We start from the raw sequence: 12050 nt of genomic DNA, 5'->3' as shown, positions 1-12050 counted from the left end.
CTCCTAATCCTAAATCCTCTGCCTGGTGACGGCGGCTGGAGTGGGAGGGGGCTGGCCTGTGACCTTATTCCCCGAGTGGCATGTGGTGGGGAATGCTGAGGGTTGTGGCGCTGAATCCACACTGTGTCTCTGCCCGCCAGCGGATTACCACAGCAACGGTTACACCGTCACCAACGGCTGGAAGATCCACAACACAGCCAAGAACAAGTGGTTCGTCTGCATGGCAAAGACGGCGGAGGAGAAGCAGAAGTGGCTGGACGCCATCATCCGCGAGCGGGAGCAGCGTGAGAGTGAGTGGGGGCTTCGGGGTTTTCCCTGGCTCCCCGGGCGAGTGTGGGTGGATTCGGCAGAGGGGGATGCACCTGTGGAAAGGGCAGCACGCACGGGCACTGTTCTAACTTGGGTGGCATCTCAGAGGTCGCCCAGAGACAGCGAAACTGAGGCCTGATGGAAGGGACTTGCCAGAGGTCTTTACCCTTGAGGACTGGGACCCAAGATGCCCTCTGTCCCCACATGGCCCGCCACCCTCTGCTGGAGGTTTTCTTTTGTTTGACATTCACTGGGTCTGGGAGGAGGACCCTTTGGGGCTGGCCACTAACCTCAGGCAGGAGTCCTTCTGGGCACAGGTACCTCCAGGCGGTTCCCCCAAGAAAGCTGCCGGGAGCAGCGGCGCCCGTAGCTCAGTGGGTAGGGTGCTGGCCATATATACCGAGTCTGGTGGGTTCGAACCCAGCCAAGGCCAGCTAAATAGCAACAAAAAAATAGCCAGGTGTTGTGGTGGGTGTTGTGGTGGGTCCCAGCTACTTGGGAGGCTGAGGCAAGACAATCGCTTAAGCCCAAGAGTTTGAGGTTGCTGTGAGCCATGACACCACAGCCCTCTACTGAGGGTGACATAGTGAGCCTCTGTTTCAAAAAAAAAAGAAAAAGAAAAAAGCAAGCAAGCAAGCTGCAGGGAGCTGGGGGTGGTAGGTGGGTGGGGGGGCTTGGGGTGGGGGCTGAGTGGGAACAGGGAGGCTTAGGAGTGTTTGGGGCAAATACCTCAGCTTCCCTGACTTCAGTGATCTCGTCTGATAAATGGGCAGCAGAGTCCCTGCAGCAGAAGGTTGTAATGCTGCTAAACGCGGCCTTGCGTTTGACCATATTTGAACATTTGATGCATGATCCTAAAATCCCTCCTCATCTCCCAGTTTTACAGAGGAGGAAACTGAGTTTCCCCCAAATGTCTGTCCTGCCTACTTGAACTTGCCCCCAGGATGTGTCCCAGACACCTCAGACTTGCCGTGTCTGACCCTGTCTTCTGCTCTGACTTATATGTACCTGTAAATGGCTCTTCCCTCTGCTCCAGAGGTCAGAGGCAGATGTTTGGGGTCATTTCTGCTTCCCTCAGCTCCTGCCCCCCAGATTCAGTAGAATAAGACCTTGAATTCCACCTTTCACATACATGCTGAGTCCACCTACTTCTCACCTCTGTCTGTCCTGCCCAAGTACAAATTACCATCGTCTCTCAAGGGTCCAGCAAGCCCAGATCCTTGATCATTTTCCTAGAGAAGCTAGACATCTGGATTTTCTAGGTGGTATTTCCTGCTGTTCAATATTGCATCAATGTTTATTAAATGTCATTAGACCAAGTAAACTACTCAACTGGGTCATGGTTGGGTAAAGTTGTGACCTCTGAAACTGATCAGGACTGAGTGTGTGGTCAGGACTAGGGCAGGTCTCTGGGTGTGGCCTGGCCTAGGTGGGGCTGATCTGTGTCTTTGTGGTCAAAATGGAGGGTGGTCGTCCCTCTGGGCTTGTGGCATTACAGGTAGGGCTTGACCTGAGTGAGTCTTGGTGTCAAAATTGGGTGTTGTCTAAATCCTGATCTCAGAGCTGGGTTCACAGGGATGGTGCACAGATATAGAACCAAACTCCCTGGGTCTAAATCCTTTCACCATTTCTAGTTGGGTAGGTGGAGGGGCAGCCAGTAGGGGACAGGTGGGGGGCAGGTAGAGGGGCAGATGAAGGGATAGGTGGGGGACAGGTAGAGGGCAGGTGGGGGGCAAGTGGAGGAGCAGATGGGGGGTCAGGTGGGTGGGGGGCAGGTGGCAGGTGGTAGGTCTCCCTGTGTTTCCCTTGAGAACAAGGTGACTGTGCCCCTGTATAGGTCTGAAGCTGGGCATGGAGCGTGACGCCTATGTCATGATTGCGGAGAAGGGAGAGAAGCTCTACCACATGATGATGAACAAGAAAGTGAACCTGATCAAGGACCGCCGGAGAAAGCTGAGCACTGTCCCCAAGTGCTTCCTTGGCAAGTAAGTGGCCCCCACACTGGCCTCCCTGGGCTGTGGGCTGGAGGTGGGGCAGACCATCCGCTCCCATGCAGCCTGGCCTAGCCCCCGAGAAGCTTCCTGGGCAGGGCCACAAAAGAACTCAAATTTTTGCCCAGTAACCCTCAGAGGTCAAGAAGGCTAGTGGGGTTCCCAAATCAGGTCCTTCACCCCACTGCCAAGCATTATAGTATGACCTGTAACACACATTCAGGTAATATGTAATTGAAGCTAAGATTTCACAAAACTTACTGTTTGATACCCTCTGAAAATAACTGTTTCTATTTTATTCTATTCATCATTCTGTTCTATTCCGTTTGCTTCTTCAGTCGTTTTAAAAAAGAACACTGGCTAGACCTATGGCATTATTTTCACAAAACGCTAATGGGTTGCCCAGAATGGTTTGAAAAACGCTGTTGTACTTGTGAAGAGAGATGCCTGTATAGATGTGTCAAGCAGAGAGGTATTTAACACAAGGAATTGATTACAAAGGTGTTGGAAGGGCTGGAAAAACAAAGGTAGAGTCCTGTGTGCTCAGGCCCAGTGGCTTAAACAGCAGAAATCTGTCTTACGGTTCTGAAGGCTGAAAATCCGAGATGAAGATGTTGGCCACATGGGCCTCTAAGGAGGCCTGTCTGCCTGAGTTACACTTGAGGAGGGAAGCTCTTGTAAGCTCTTCAGCCTCTGCTTTCTCTGTTTAGGAAAAACAGCCCCCATTTTATAAACCCAGGACCAAAGGGGTCCAAAGGCAGGTGTGACAGTCTTCAACTCAAATCTAGGCTCCATCCCTGGGGGAGGGGGCTGGTGAATGGGAGGGGTAGAAGAAATCCAGTCCTCATAAGATGGCCAGGCTATTTTGAGGCCCTACTGTGTGCTAGATACTCTGGAGAGGAAGAAGCCCACGGGCTCCTGAACTCACAAAGCCTGTGGTGCAGCTGGGTAAAGAGTTTGCTTGCCAGGTAGGGATTTTATTTAGAATTTATTGGCTTAACACCCCACCCACTTCCAAGAGACTTCTGCAGAGGCCTCAGGTGAACGCTGCCATATTGTCATGGTGCTGTAGACCAGGTGAGAGGTTGCTCAGACTGGGCTTCACTGAGGACAGTCACAGTGGCGTTGAGGAGACGTGGCTATGTCATGGATAATTTTGAAGGCAGCATTTGCTGATGGGTGAAAAGATGTGGACTGTGAGCCTCTGGAAGGTGGTCTTGTACTTTGAGAAGGGGAGGAAGGTATCAGGAGGTTTCAGGAGCACTGCTGTGGACAGATCATGTTCCAGACTATTGGGTGCCCAAATGGAGGTGCTGGTTTGTTGGTTAGCTATAAAGGCTTGACTTGGGGAGATAAGTCTGGATTGGAGCCCTAGGTGTGGGAGATAACCTTTGAATGGTCTTCAAAGCTAGAGGCTGGACTAAAGGGGCAAATGAATGTGAAGAGAGGAACAGGCAGGCCTGGGTTCTGGGCCCAACAATAACATTGAGTGAGGAAGAACCAGATAAGGTGCCGGGAGCCAGGGCAAGAAGGGGCCATGGGGAGCGAGCAGGTCTCCAGGAAAGGGGCAGGGGCCTAGTTTTGGTCATGTTCAGGTTTAAATGCTGTAGGACATGCAGTGTCTAATATCGCTGTTGATCAGCTGTTGAAGGCTGAGGGTAGAGTTGGGGGAGATCTGCTGGTTGCGGCTTAAGGCTCCCAGTCAAGAGGGAACAGGTGGGAAGTGTCAGGGGTGGTAGGGTGCCTTGGACTTGGGGATCCTGTTGCCCTCAGGGTCAGGAACTCCAGTTGAGCTCCCTGGGAGGGTCTGGAGGGAAGAGTTTGGGCCCTACGAATCCTGTAGGCTGGGGGTGGCCTAGCTAGTCTCTGCCAGCTTATCCCTAATCCTAGGCGGAAAGGAGGCTTTCCGGTAGGGAGGGGCTGGCTTCCGGGCCCCCTGGAGTTGAGAACCTTCCTGCCTCCTGCCTTGTCCAGCCGGATGGGATAACCTGTCTGTGATTAGAGCTTCAGAGGAGTTTTCTGCCCCCTCAGGAAGGATTAGGGGAGATTTCTTTTACTGCCCATTTGAAACAGGGCCAAGATAGAGCTTGTCTTACAACAGCGGGTCAGTAAGGACCAGACTTTCCACAGGAGACTGTTCTAGTAAAACTCTTCTCTCTGGTCCACTTGCTCTGCACCCAGCCATGAGGCTGGTGATCCTTCCTCTTACCAGGGCCCAGCTGCTGAGTCTTCTTCAAGATGTGACCCTAGTCCCCTTGAGCAGAAGGATTTGTAGCTGCAGAGCCATGTTAATCAAGCCCCGTGGTCTGCACGCTGGTATTTGGCTGCGTCTTTCCATCCTCACACAACTCTGTGAGGCAGGTCACCACCATATTCCCATATTAAGGGTAAGGAGACTGAACTATAGAGAGAGGAAAGGTCACAAAACCACATGGGGGTCTGCAGTTTGACCCCCAGACTGGCTGACTCCAGACCTGTGCTCTGTCCTCCTGTAGTCTGCTACATTTATTCATTCTTAGCTCTATAAAGTGCATTTTATTTTTCCTTGGTAGTTACTTTGTCCACATCTGTCTCTGCCACCAGGCGAGGAATTCTGTGAATACAAAAGGTGTCTATAACCTTCAAGGGTTGGGCTTTGGGTCAGAATTGGTCTTAAGCCTTGGTCCTTTCTACCTGTGTGATTTTAGGGAAGTTTCTTAACCTCTCTGGGTCTTTGTAAATGATCAATTAAAGAGAGATAAAATGTACCTCACAGGACTGTTGGAGGGTACAGTGAGGTTGTGACAAGCTCAGTACCGACAAGAGTGATGGAATGTGTATGGGGCCATGTGTGATGTCTTATGGAGAAATGTACATTAAGGAGGGGCCTGTTTCTACCCTACTTAGAGAAAAAAACAAATAGATGCCACATTAAGAAAAAAACAAGGAAAACATATGTTTATTATTATGGAGGATATCATGGGAAGAAAATGGCCTTTGTCCTCTAAAATCCTCAGATTAGTTGAGACAAATGCATTTATTCGTTCACCCAGTCTTTACTGAGCCCCTACTATGTGCCAGCAGGGAATAGGGCACACAAAATTCCTGCCCTCCTGGAGATAACTGTCCAGTGAGGGAATCAGACAACAGAAAAGCAGACAAATATAAATAAAGAAATTTCAGTGAGTTGTTGAATGCTGTCAGGGAATAAGTAGGGTGGCATCAGGAGGAGAGGAGCTGGTGGGCTGGTTCTTCCAGGCTGGGCAGGGAGGGCTTCTCAGGGGAGGTGACATTTTAACCAAGAGCTGAATGACAAGTGAGAGGTAGCCGTGAGGGGTGTGGAATGGCATTCCTGGGGAGGGAACAGCAGGTACACAAGCCCTGAGGCTGGAATGAGCTGTGAGTAATGGAGGAGCAGCCAGGAGGCCCTGGTGGCTGGAGGGAGGGAGCTGAGGCCATGGAAGTCAGCAGGGGCCATATCTGCCAGGGCCTGGGGAAGGGGAGCAGATTTTATTATAGGCACCCTGGGAAGCTGCTGGAAGAGTCTCAGTAAGGGGAGTGAGATAAGGGTCAGAATGAGGATACCATTGGAGCTGTCAGACCTCAGGGGACCAGTGTGACAAGGGGCACCTGGCAGGGGCAGTCAGAGGAAGCTTCCTGGAAGGAGAAGGCCTTTGGTTTCAGCCTTGACAGAGATTAGACATCATTCAGTTTCTGATGTCTGCCAGAATGAAAGCCCTGAAGTTGAAGAGGCTTTGCTGTCAGGGGCCACCTGTGTGCACAGGTGCAGGGTATTAGTGTGGACCAGATCAGCGATGGCCATCTTCAGGAAGCATCGTTGGGCAGCAGAATTCCAGGGATGAATGTCAAACCTTCTGTCCTTAGCCTCTCATCCCATGGCCCACTGAGGGAGTCGGGCAAGGAAATGGGTTGGCGGGGGTCTTGTGCTGGGTATTAAGTGGTATGTGGGGCCTCAGCTCAGGTGCTCAGCAAAATCATAAGGACACACCCATGTATTTCCTGTATCTGGCTGTTCCCTTGACCTGGGATAGGCTAATTAAATATTTACTGGGGGAGTAATTCTAGGGGCCAGGAGGGAAGGAGGGGTGAAAGCTAATAAGTGTTAGCGCTCTGGTCATCCCCATCCCTGCATCTCAAGCTCCCCATTAAGCTGGGTGTCCTCCCCTCTATGTCTTCACCTCACTGCATGAAGTTCTGAATGAAATCTTTCTGGAAACCTGGACCTTTCTGTGCGTTGCACCCAGCACCCACGTCCCCTGGCAGAGCCTGGTCTCCCAGCCTCACTTCTCAGGGCCTTGGCTCGTGGTGTATACTAACCTCACGGCCCGGCACACTCTTCCCTGTACCCCTGTGGTGGCAGACGGCGCCCCACTGACCCAGTACAGTTTGCAGATGTGTTTTCCTTGGCCCACATGGTGTTTTCAGCAAATGTTGGATTAGATATCAACATTTAACAATTGGGAGATTTCACAGGAAATGCTGGATTTCCGCCTTCTCTTGAAAGGTTGTGAGAGGTGTCCGTCTTCCCATGTGGCCAAGAGTCTGCTCCACTGAGTGGCTGCTGCCCTCAGATGCAGCTGGCGCCAGCTGGCTCAGCCCAGTCTCTACCTGGTCTGTTTCGCCTATTTACGAGAGTTTGGGGTCACTGCCGTGGATATGAATTTTACCTAGTTTTGCATACTGAATCTCATTTTAAGGTTTCACATGATTAAAAAGTTTACCTGTTAAATCGAGAGACCTCCCAAGTGGACGGCTTGCCAGATGGACTCTCTTGAGGCCCAGAGAGGGACGGTGACTGGCCCACGTTTGCCCAGCAGGCTGTGAAACCCTCCTTGATCCCAGATTGGGCAGAGACATGGGTTAAAGTGGCTGTGTTCTTTTCCTCTGGCAGCTGCTGGGGGACACTTCATGTCCCCTCACCCTGGCCATAGCATTGCTGGTCAGTGTCAGAGGCCTCTCGCATTTGGACAGCTGGTGGGCCACCGGATACTGGGTCTCCAGCTTCCGAGAATGAGCACACAAACATCTGCTCACCTCCTTCAGCTGCTGGCAACTTTCTCCCTGACTCTGAATTTTGGGACTTTGAGAACGGAACTGGGGGTGGATAGGACCCAAAACAATCTCTTCCCCACCTGGGGCTCGCACGCCACAAAATAGATCCATTTCTTCTCTGCTTCCCTCTGCCTCCAACCGGGGCTTTCTGAATGCCTCGGCATACACCCCTACCTACACACAAGGCAGGTCTTTGCTCAGCCAACACTAGGGAGCTAAACATAGCTCTGCCCCGCTCTGGCCCTGTATTTGGAGGCGGGACAGCTGGTTTTGATAAGCAGGGGAGCTTGTGCTCTGGCCACCTGCCACCTGCTTTCATTGAACACAGATTGCCTTGGCGGAAACAGCCCCACCCTGGGCTCTCCCTTTTCCTGCTGGCTTTGAGTGGGTTGAGTCCTGTGCTGAGCCTGAGAAGCGCCCCCCAAATCCAGGCCCTGGGGGCCTGACTGAGCCTCTGTGCCCTAGGCATTCGTGCTGGAATGGGAAAAGCTGCCTGTCTCCCTCTGGCTTGTGAGCACTTCTGTCTTCCTCCTGACCCCAGAACATCCCTTCTTGTGGGATGGTTCATTTGTTCAGTAAATGATTATTGATACTTGCTGAGCGTCAGACCCTCTTCTAGGTGCTGGGAACAGTGTGCATGAATGAGACAGAAACCCTGCTTGCATGGGGACTGTGTCCTTGTTTTGGGCAATGGCTGATAAACAACATAAATAAATCTGTAAGCAAGATAGCTTCAGACGGTGACAAGTGCAAAAAAGGAAGTAAAGCAGAGATGTGATGGATTGCGTCTGTGTGGGGGTCTATTTTTGATGATACAGTCAGAGAAGGCTTCTCCGAGGAGGTGACATTTGCTCTGAGATCTGAAGGATGGAAAGGAACAGTCAGATGAATGGTTGAGGAAGGCTATTTCCAGGCAGAGGGAACAGCGAGTGTAAAGGCCTTGAAGTAGGAGGCAGTCGGGTGCTGTGTAGGAAGGAAGGATGGTGGGTGTGGCTGATGCATAAGGGAGAGGGGAGTGAGGCTGGGCTGCATCAGACAGGGCCTTGGTTTGTGGACATGTGGGCAGAGTTTGTTTGTTTTGAGTAATGGGGAAGCCTATAGGAAGGTTTCCTATTATTTCTTCCTGCTTATTTTTTCATTCCTTCTGTTCCTCTGTCCACCCCATACTATTTGCTGCCTATCTGTCTACCCAGTCATCTATCTACTTACCATCCACATCTACCATCTTTCCTTCTACTCATTTATCATTCAAGTCGTCCATCTGTCCCTTCGCTTACTCACCCATTTACCTGTCTGCACATCCGTTCATTCATCGATCTAGTATCATCCACCAAGCTTCCATGCAGTCATCCATCCACTTACCCATCCGTGCGTTCCTCCTCTGTACACCACTCACTCATCTACCCAGCCATCTGTCTACCTACCCATGTCACCCATCCAGCAGTCCCCTCACTCACCCACCTCTCCATCCATCCATTCCCCCATTCTCCTCTCCATCTGTCCATCCACATATTCACCTCTCCATCCATCCGTTCACCCATTTACCTCTCCATCTGCCCATTCATCCATTCACTTTTCCTTCCATCCATCCATCCGTCTGTCTGTCCATCCACCTCTTCATCCATTTACCTCTCCATCCATCCATTCACCTTTCCATCCATCTATTCATCCACTCGCTCACATATCCACTATTCATTCATACATCCACCTGTCCATCCATCTATCCACACATCTATCTCTCCATCCATACATCCATTCATCCATCGAGACTGAGGCCGGCTTGGGCTCTGGTCACACCCACCTCTCTGCCACTGATAACTAGGAAAAACACACGGCTCAGTTCAAGCCCAAGCTGTGGGGTCCTGAGCGTTGCTACCCTGCAGAAGTTCTAGCTGTTTTTCTTGGGGTGGGTGTGGCCAGGCCAGCTTAGTGCTGGTCCCTTGGTGCCAAGACTGGGGAAGTCCTCTAACTGGCATTTTACATTCCTGGCAGTGAGTTCGTTGCCTGGCTCCTGGAAATTGGTGAAATCAGCAAGACAGAAGAAGGAGTCAACTTGGGGCAAGCCCTGCTGGAGAACGGTATCATCCACCATGGTAAGCGGGGGCTGGGCCCTGCTGGGCCAAGGGGCTAGGACAGGTTAGACCCCGGCAGTGCCATGCTGCTGCTACCCCAGAGGCTATTTCTTACTTCTGTGCAGCCTGCTCATCCCTGGGCACAGTGTGGCCAGGAGTCCTCATAAAATTGTTCCATGGTTGGAAAACCCAGTGTTCACATAGGGACAAAGCAGGGACACCTCAAAAAGTTGGGAGCAGGGGAGTAGAATTTTCTCTGTCTCTTCAAAAATGAGTAAGAATTATTTAAGTTTTAATCATTCAACAAAACGGTTACTGAGTGCCTAGTCTGTGGCAGGCCCTGCTCACACAACAGCGAGTGGGACAGGAACGATGACAGCGGCACACGATGCATGTCAGGAGGGGACGGGTGCTGGGGAGAGAGGGAGGGCAGGGAGGGAGGATAAAGAGTGTGGGCAGAGTCAGGGAGGGCCTCTCTGAGAAGGTGATGTTGGGACCGGCACCTGAGCAGTGAGGATGGAGCCAGCTGGGCTTCCTGATTCCAGCAGAGGGAACAGCCAGTGAAGGGTGATTAGTTCAGGGAACAGCAAGAACCAGCAGGAGTCTGTTAGCAGATGAGGTCTAAGGCACAGGGCTGACAGGGAGAGCGGGGCAGGGGAGGCCCAGGACCCTATGGGGGATTAGAGTGTCTTGGGCTTTTACTCTGAGTGGAGGGAAGACTTACTCACACTTGCATGTTAACAGCATCCCTCTGGCCCTCCTGTGGAGAGTGGCCTTTTAGGACCAAGGGTGGCAGCAGGGAGCCCAGCGAGGAGGAGGCTGCAGGGGTGCTAGTCCAGGCAGGAGCTAAAGGTGGTTCGGACTAGGGTAGGGACATAGAAGTCAGATTATTGATATTTTTAAGGTCAGGCCTTCCAGCTTCGCTAATGGATTCAAAGCATCAAGGACGACTTCAAGGCTGTTGTCCAGAGATCGTCCTGTAAATCTCAGCTGTGTGGTCTCATAGCCTAGCACACTGGGTCCCCACACGACCCTGGGGGATCTAGGTCTGAGGACATGTTGGGGCAGAAGGGTTCTAGTGCAGGCTGACCCAGATGCATTTCGGGTTGTAGGTCTTAGCAGGGCTCCTCACGCAGCAGGAGATTCCTCAAGTATCGAACAAGGAGCTATAGCACCAACCTCGTGGGGCGTGGGCAGGGGGTTCAGTGAAGTCATGCCTGGCCTGGAGGCCGGCCTAGTGGGTTGATGGGGGTTGTGGCTGGCAGGGGCTGAGGGGGTGTGCCCAGCCTCATGGGCCCTCCCTGTTTCCCCAGTTTCTGACAAGCACCAGTTCAAGAATGAGCAGGTGATGTATCGCTTCCGCTATGACGATGGCACCTTCAAGGCCCGGAGTGAGCTGGAGGATATCATGTCCAAGGTAGGGACACCCACCTGGACTCCCCTGAGGTCACCTCCTGTGGTCACCTGTGCTGCGGTGGCCTGTTCTCTGCCTCCCCCACCTTCCCTGCCTTCCCCATCACCTTGGTCTGTCCCAGGAGCTATTTCTCCCAGCAGACTGGATTTAGGAGCTTCTGAAGGATCTTGCCTTATTGCAGAATCCTCTCTTTCTTTTTTTTTTTTTTTTTAGGGTGTGAGGCTTTACTGCCGTCTTCACAGCCTTTATACCCCCGTGATCAAGTAAGTTACTCTTTCTACAGTTTCTTCTCAGCTGTGCGGCCTTGGGCCCAGAACTTAACCTCTCTGATCCCCTGTGCCCGTCTCCATCAGAAGGGGCTGGTAATCACTTTCCCCAGAAGGTTGTCATTAGGATTAAGTGAGTGGGTTTGTGGGAAGTGCTGCAGTGGTGTGGGAAGGGTGTCAGTTCTGGAGCCAGACCGGCCGAGCTTTGATCTGCCTGCTGGAGACCAGTGCTGGGACCCTGGGTGGAGTCACTTACCCTCCCCTGCCTCAGCTATTTCCTCTGGGGACTGGGGCTAATCATAGCAGCCGCCTCAGGCTTCACCCCTGCATACCTTCATGTCTTCCCCTCACTTCCTGTAGGGAGGGGTCTTCCCTGACCCTGACCTTTAGAGAATAGCATCACCTGTACTCTCTGTCTCCCTTACTTCACTTTGGTTTTCTTCTTAAAACTTACCGCTGCTTGACATATATTTGTTAATCTGTGTACTATCTTCCTCCCCTCCCGATCTATAAGCTCACTGAGGGTGAGGAAAATCTTCACTGCCCCATCCCTAGAGCCTACAGTAGGGCTGCCCAGCCGGACTTTCTGCTCTCAGAGAAATGCTCTGTGGCTGCGTCATCAGGTACAGCAGCCACCAGTCCCATGTACCTTTCGAACCCTTGAGATGGAGGAATGTGATTTTTAATTTGACTTAATATAAATTGATTGAAATTTAAATTAAAATAGCTGCCTATTGGAGAGCCTCAGGCCTAGGACAAAGTAGCATGATTGGTGATTGTTGAGTGAAAGTTGAAAGGTCATTTACTTCTTTTGTTTCTGTTTCTGCATCTGTGAAATGGGCATAAAAATATCACATCTCTTGGGTTTTCATGAGGATTATAATACATTTACAGAGGTGCTTTTTTTTTTTTTTTTTTTTTAAGACAGACTCTCCTCTGTCACCCT

The 12050-nt window shown here is 51.6% G+C and overlaps 1 protein-coding gene across 1 annotated transcript in view; it reads left to right on the top strand.

Moving 5' to 3' along the window:
* Positions 1–12050, top strand: part of PREX1 (phosphatidylinositol-3,4,5-trisphosphate dependent Rac exchange factor 1) — a 195941-nt gene that overhangs the window by 134240 nt on the left and 49651 nt on the right. Inside the window, exons 9-13 of the mRNA XM_053574009.1 lie at positions 141–290; positions 2147–2294; positions 9345–9445; positions 10738–10841; positions 11052–11101. Of these exons, the coding sequence (XP_053429984.1) occupies positions 141–290; positions 2147–2294; positions 9345–9445; positions 10738–10841; positions 11052–11101 (553 nt within the window). The remainder of the gene's footprint in view (positions 1–140; positions 291–2146; positions 2295–9344; positions 9446–10737; positions 10842–11051; positions 11102–12050) is intronic.

Source organism: Nycticebus coucang, chromosome 21, assembly GCF_027406575.1.
Source record: "Nycticebus coucang isolate mNycCou1 chromosome 21, mNycCou1.pri, whole genome shotgun sequence".
In the NCBI taxonomy this organism is placed as follows: domain Eukaryota; kingdom Metazoa; phylum Chordata; class Mammalia; order Primates; family Lorisidae; genus Nycticebus; species Nycticebus coucang.
Note: the sequence above shows the minus strand (reverse complement) of the source record. Positions and strands in the feature narration are given on the sequence as shown.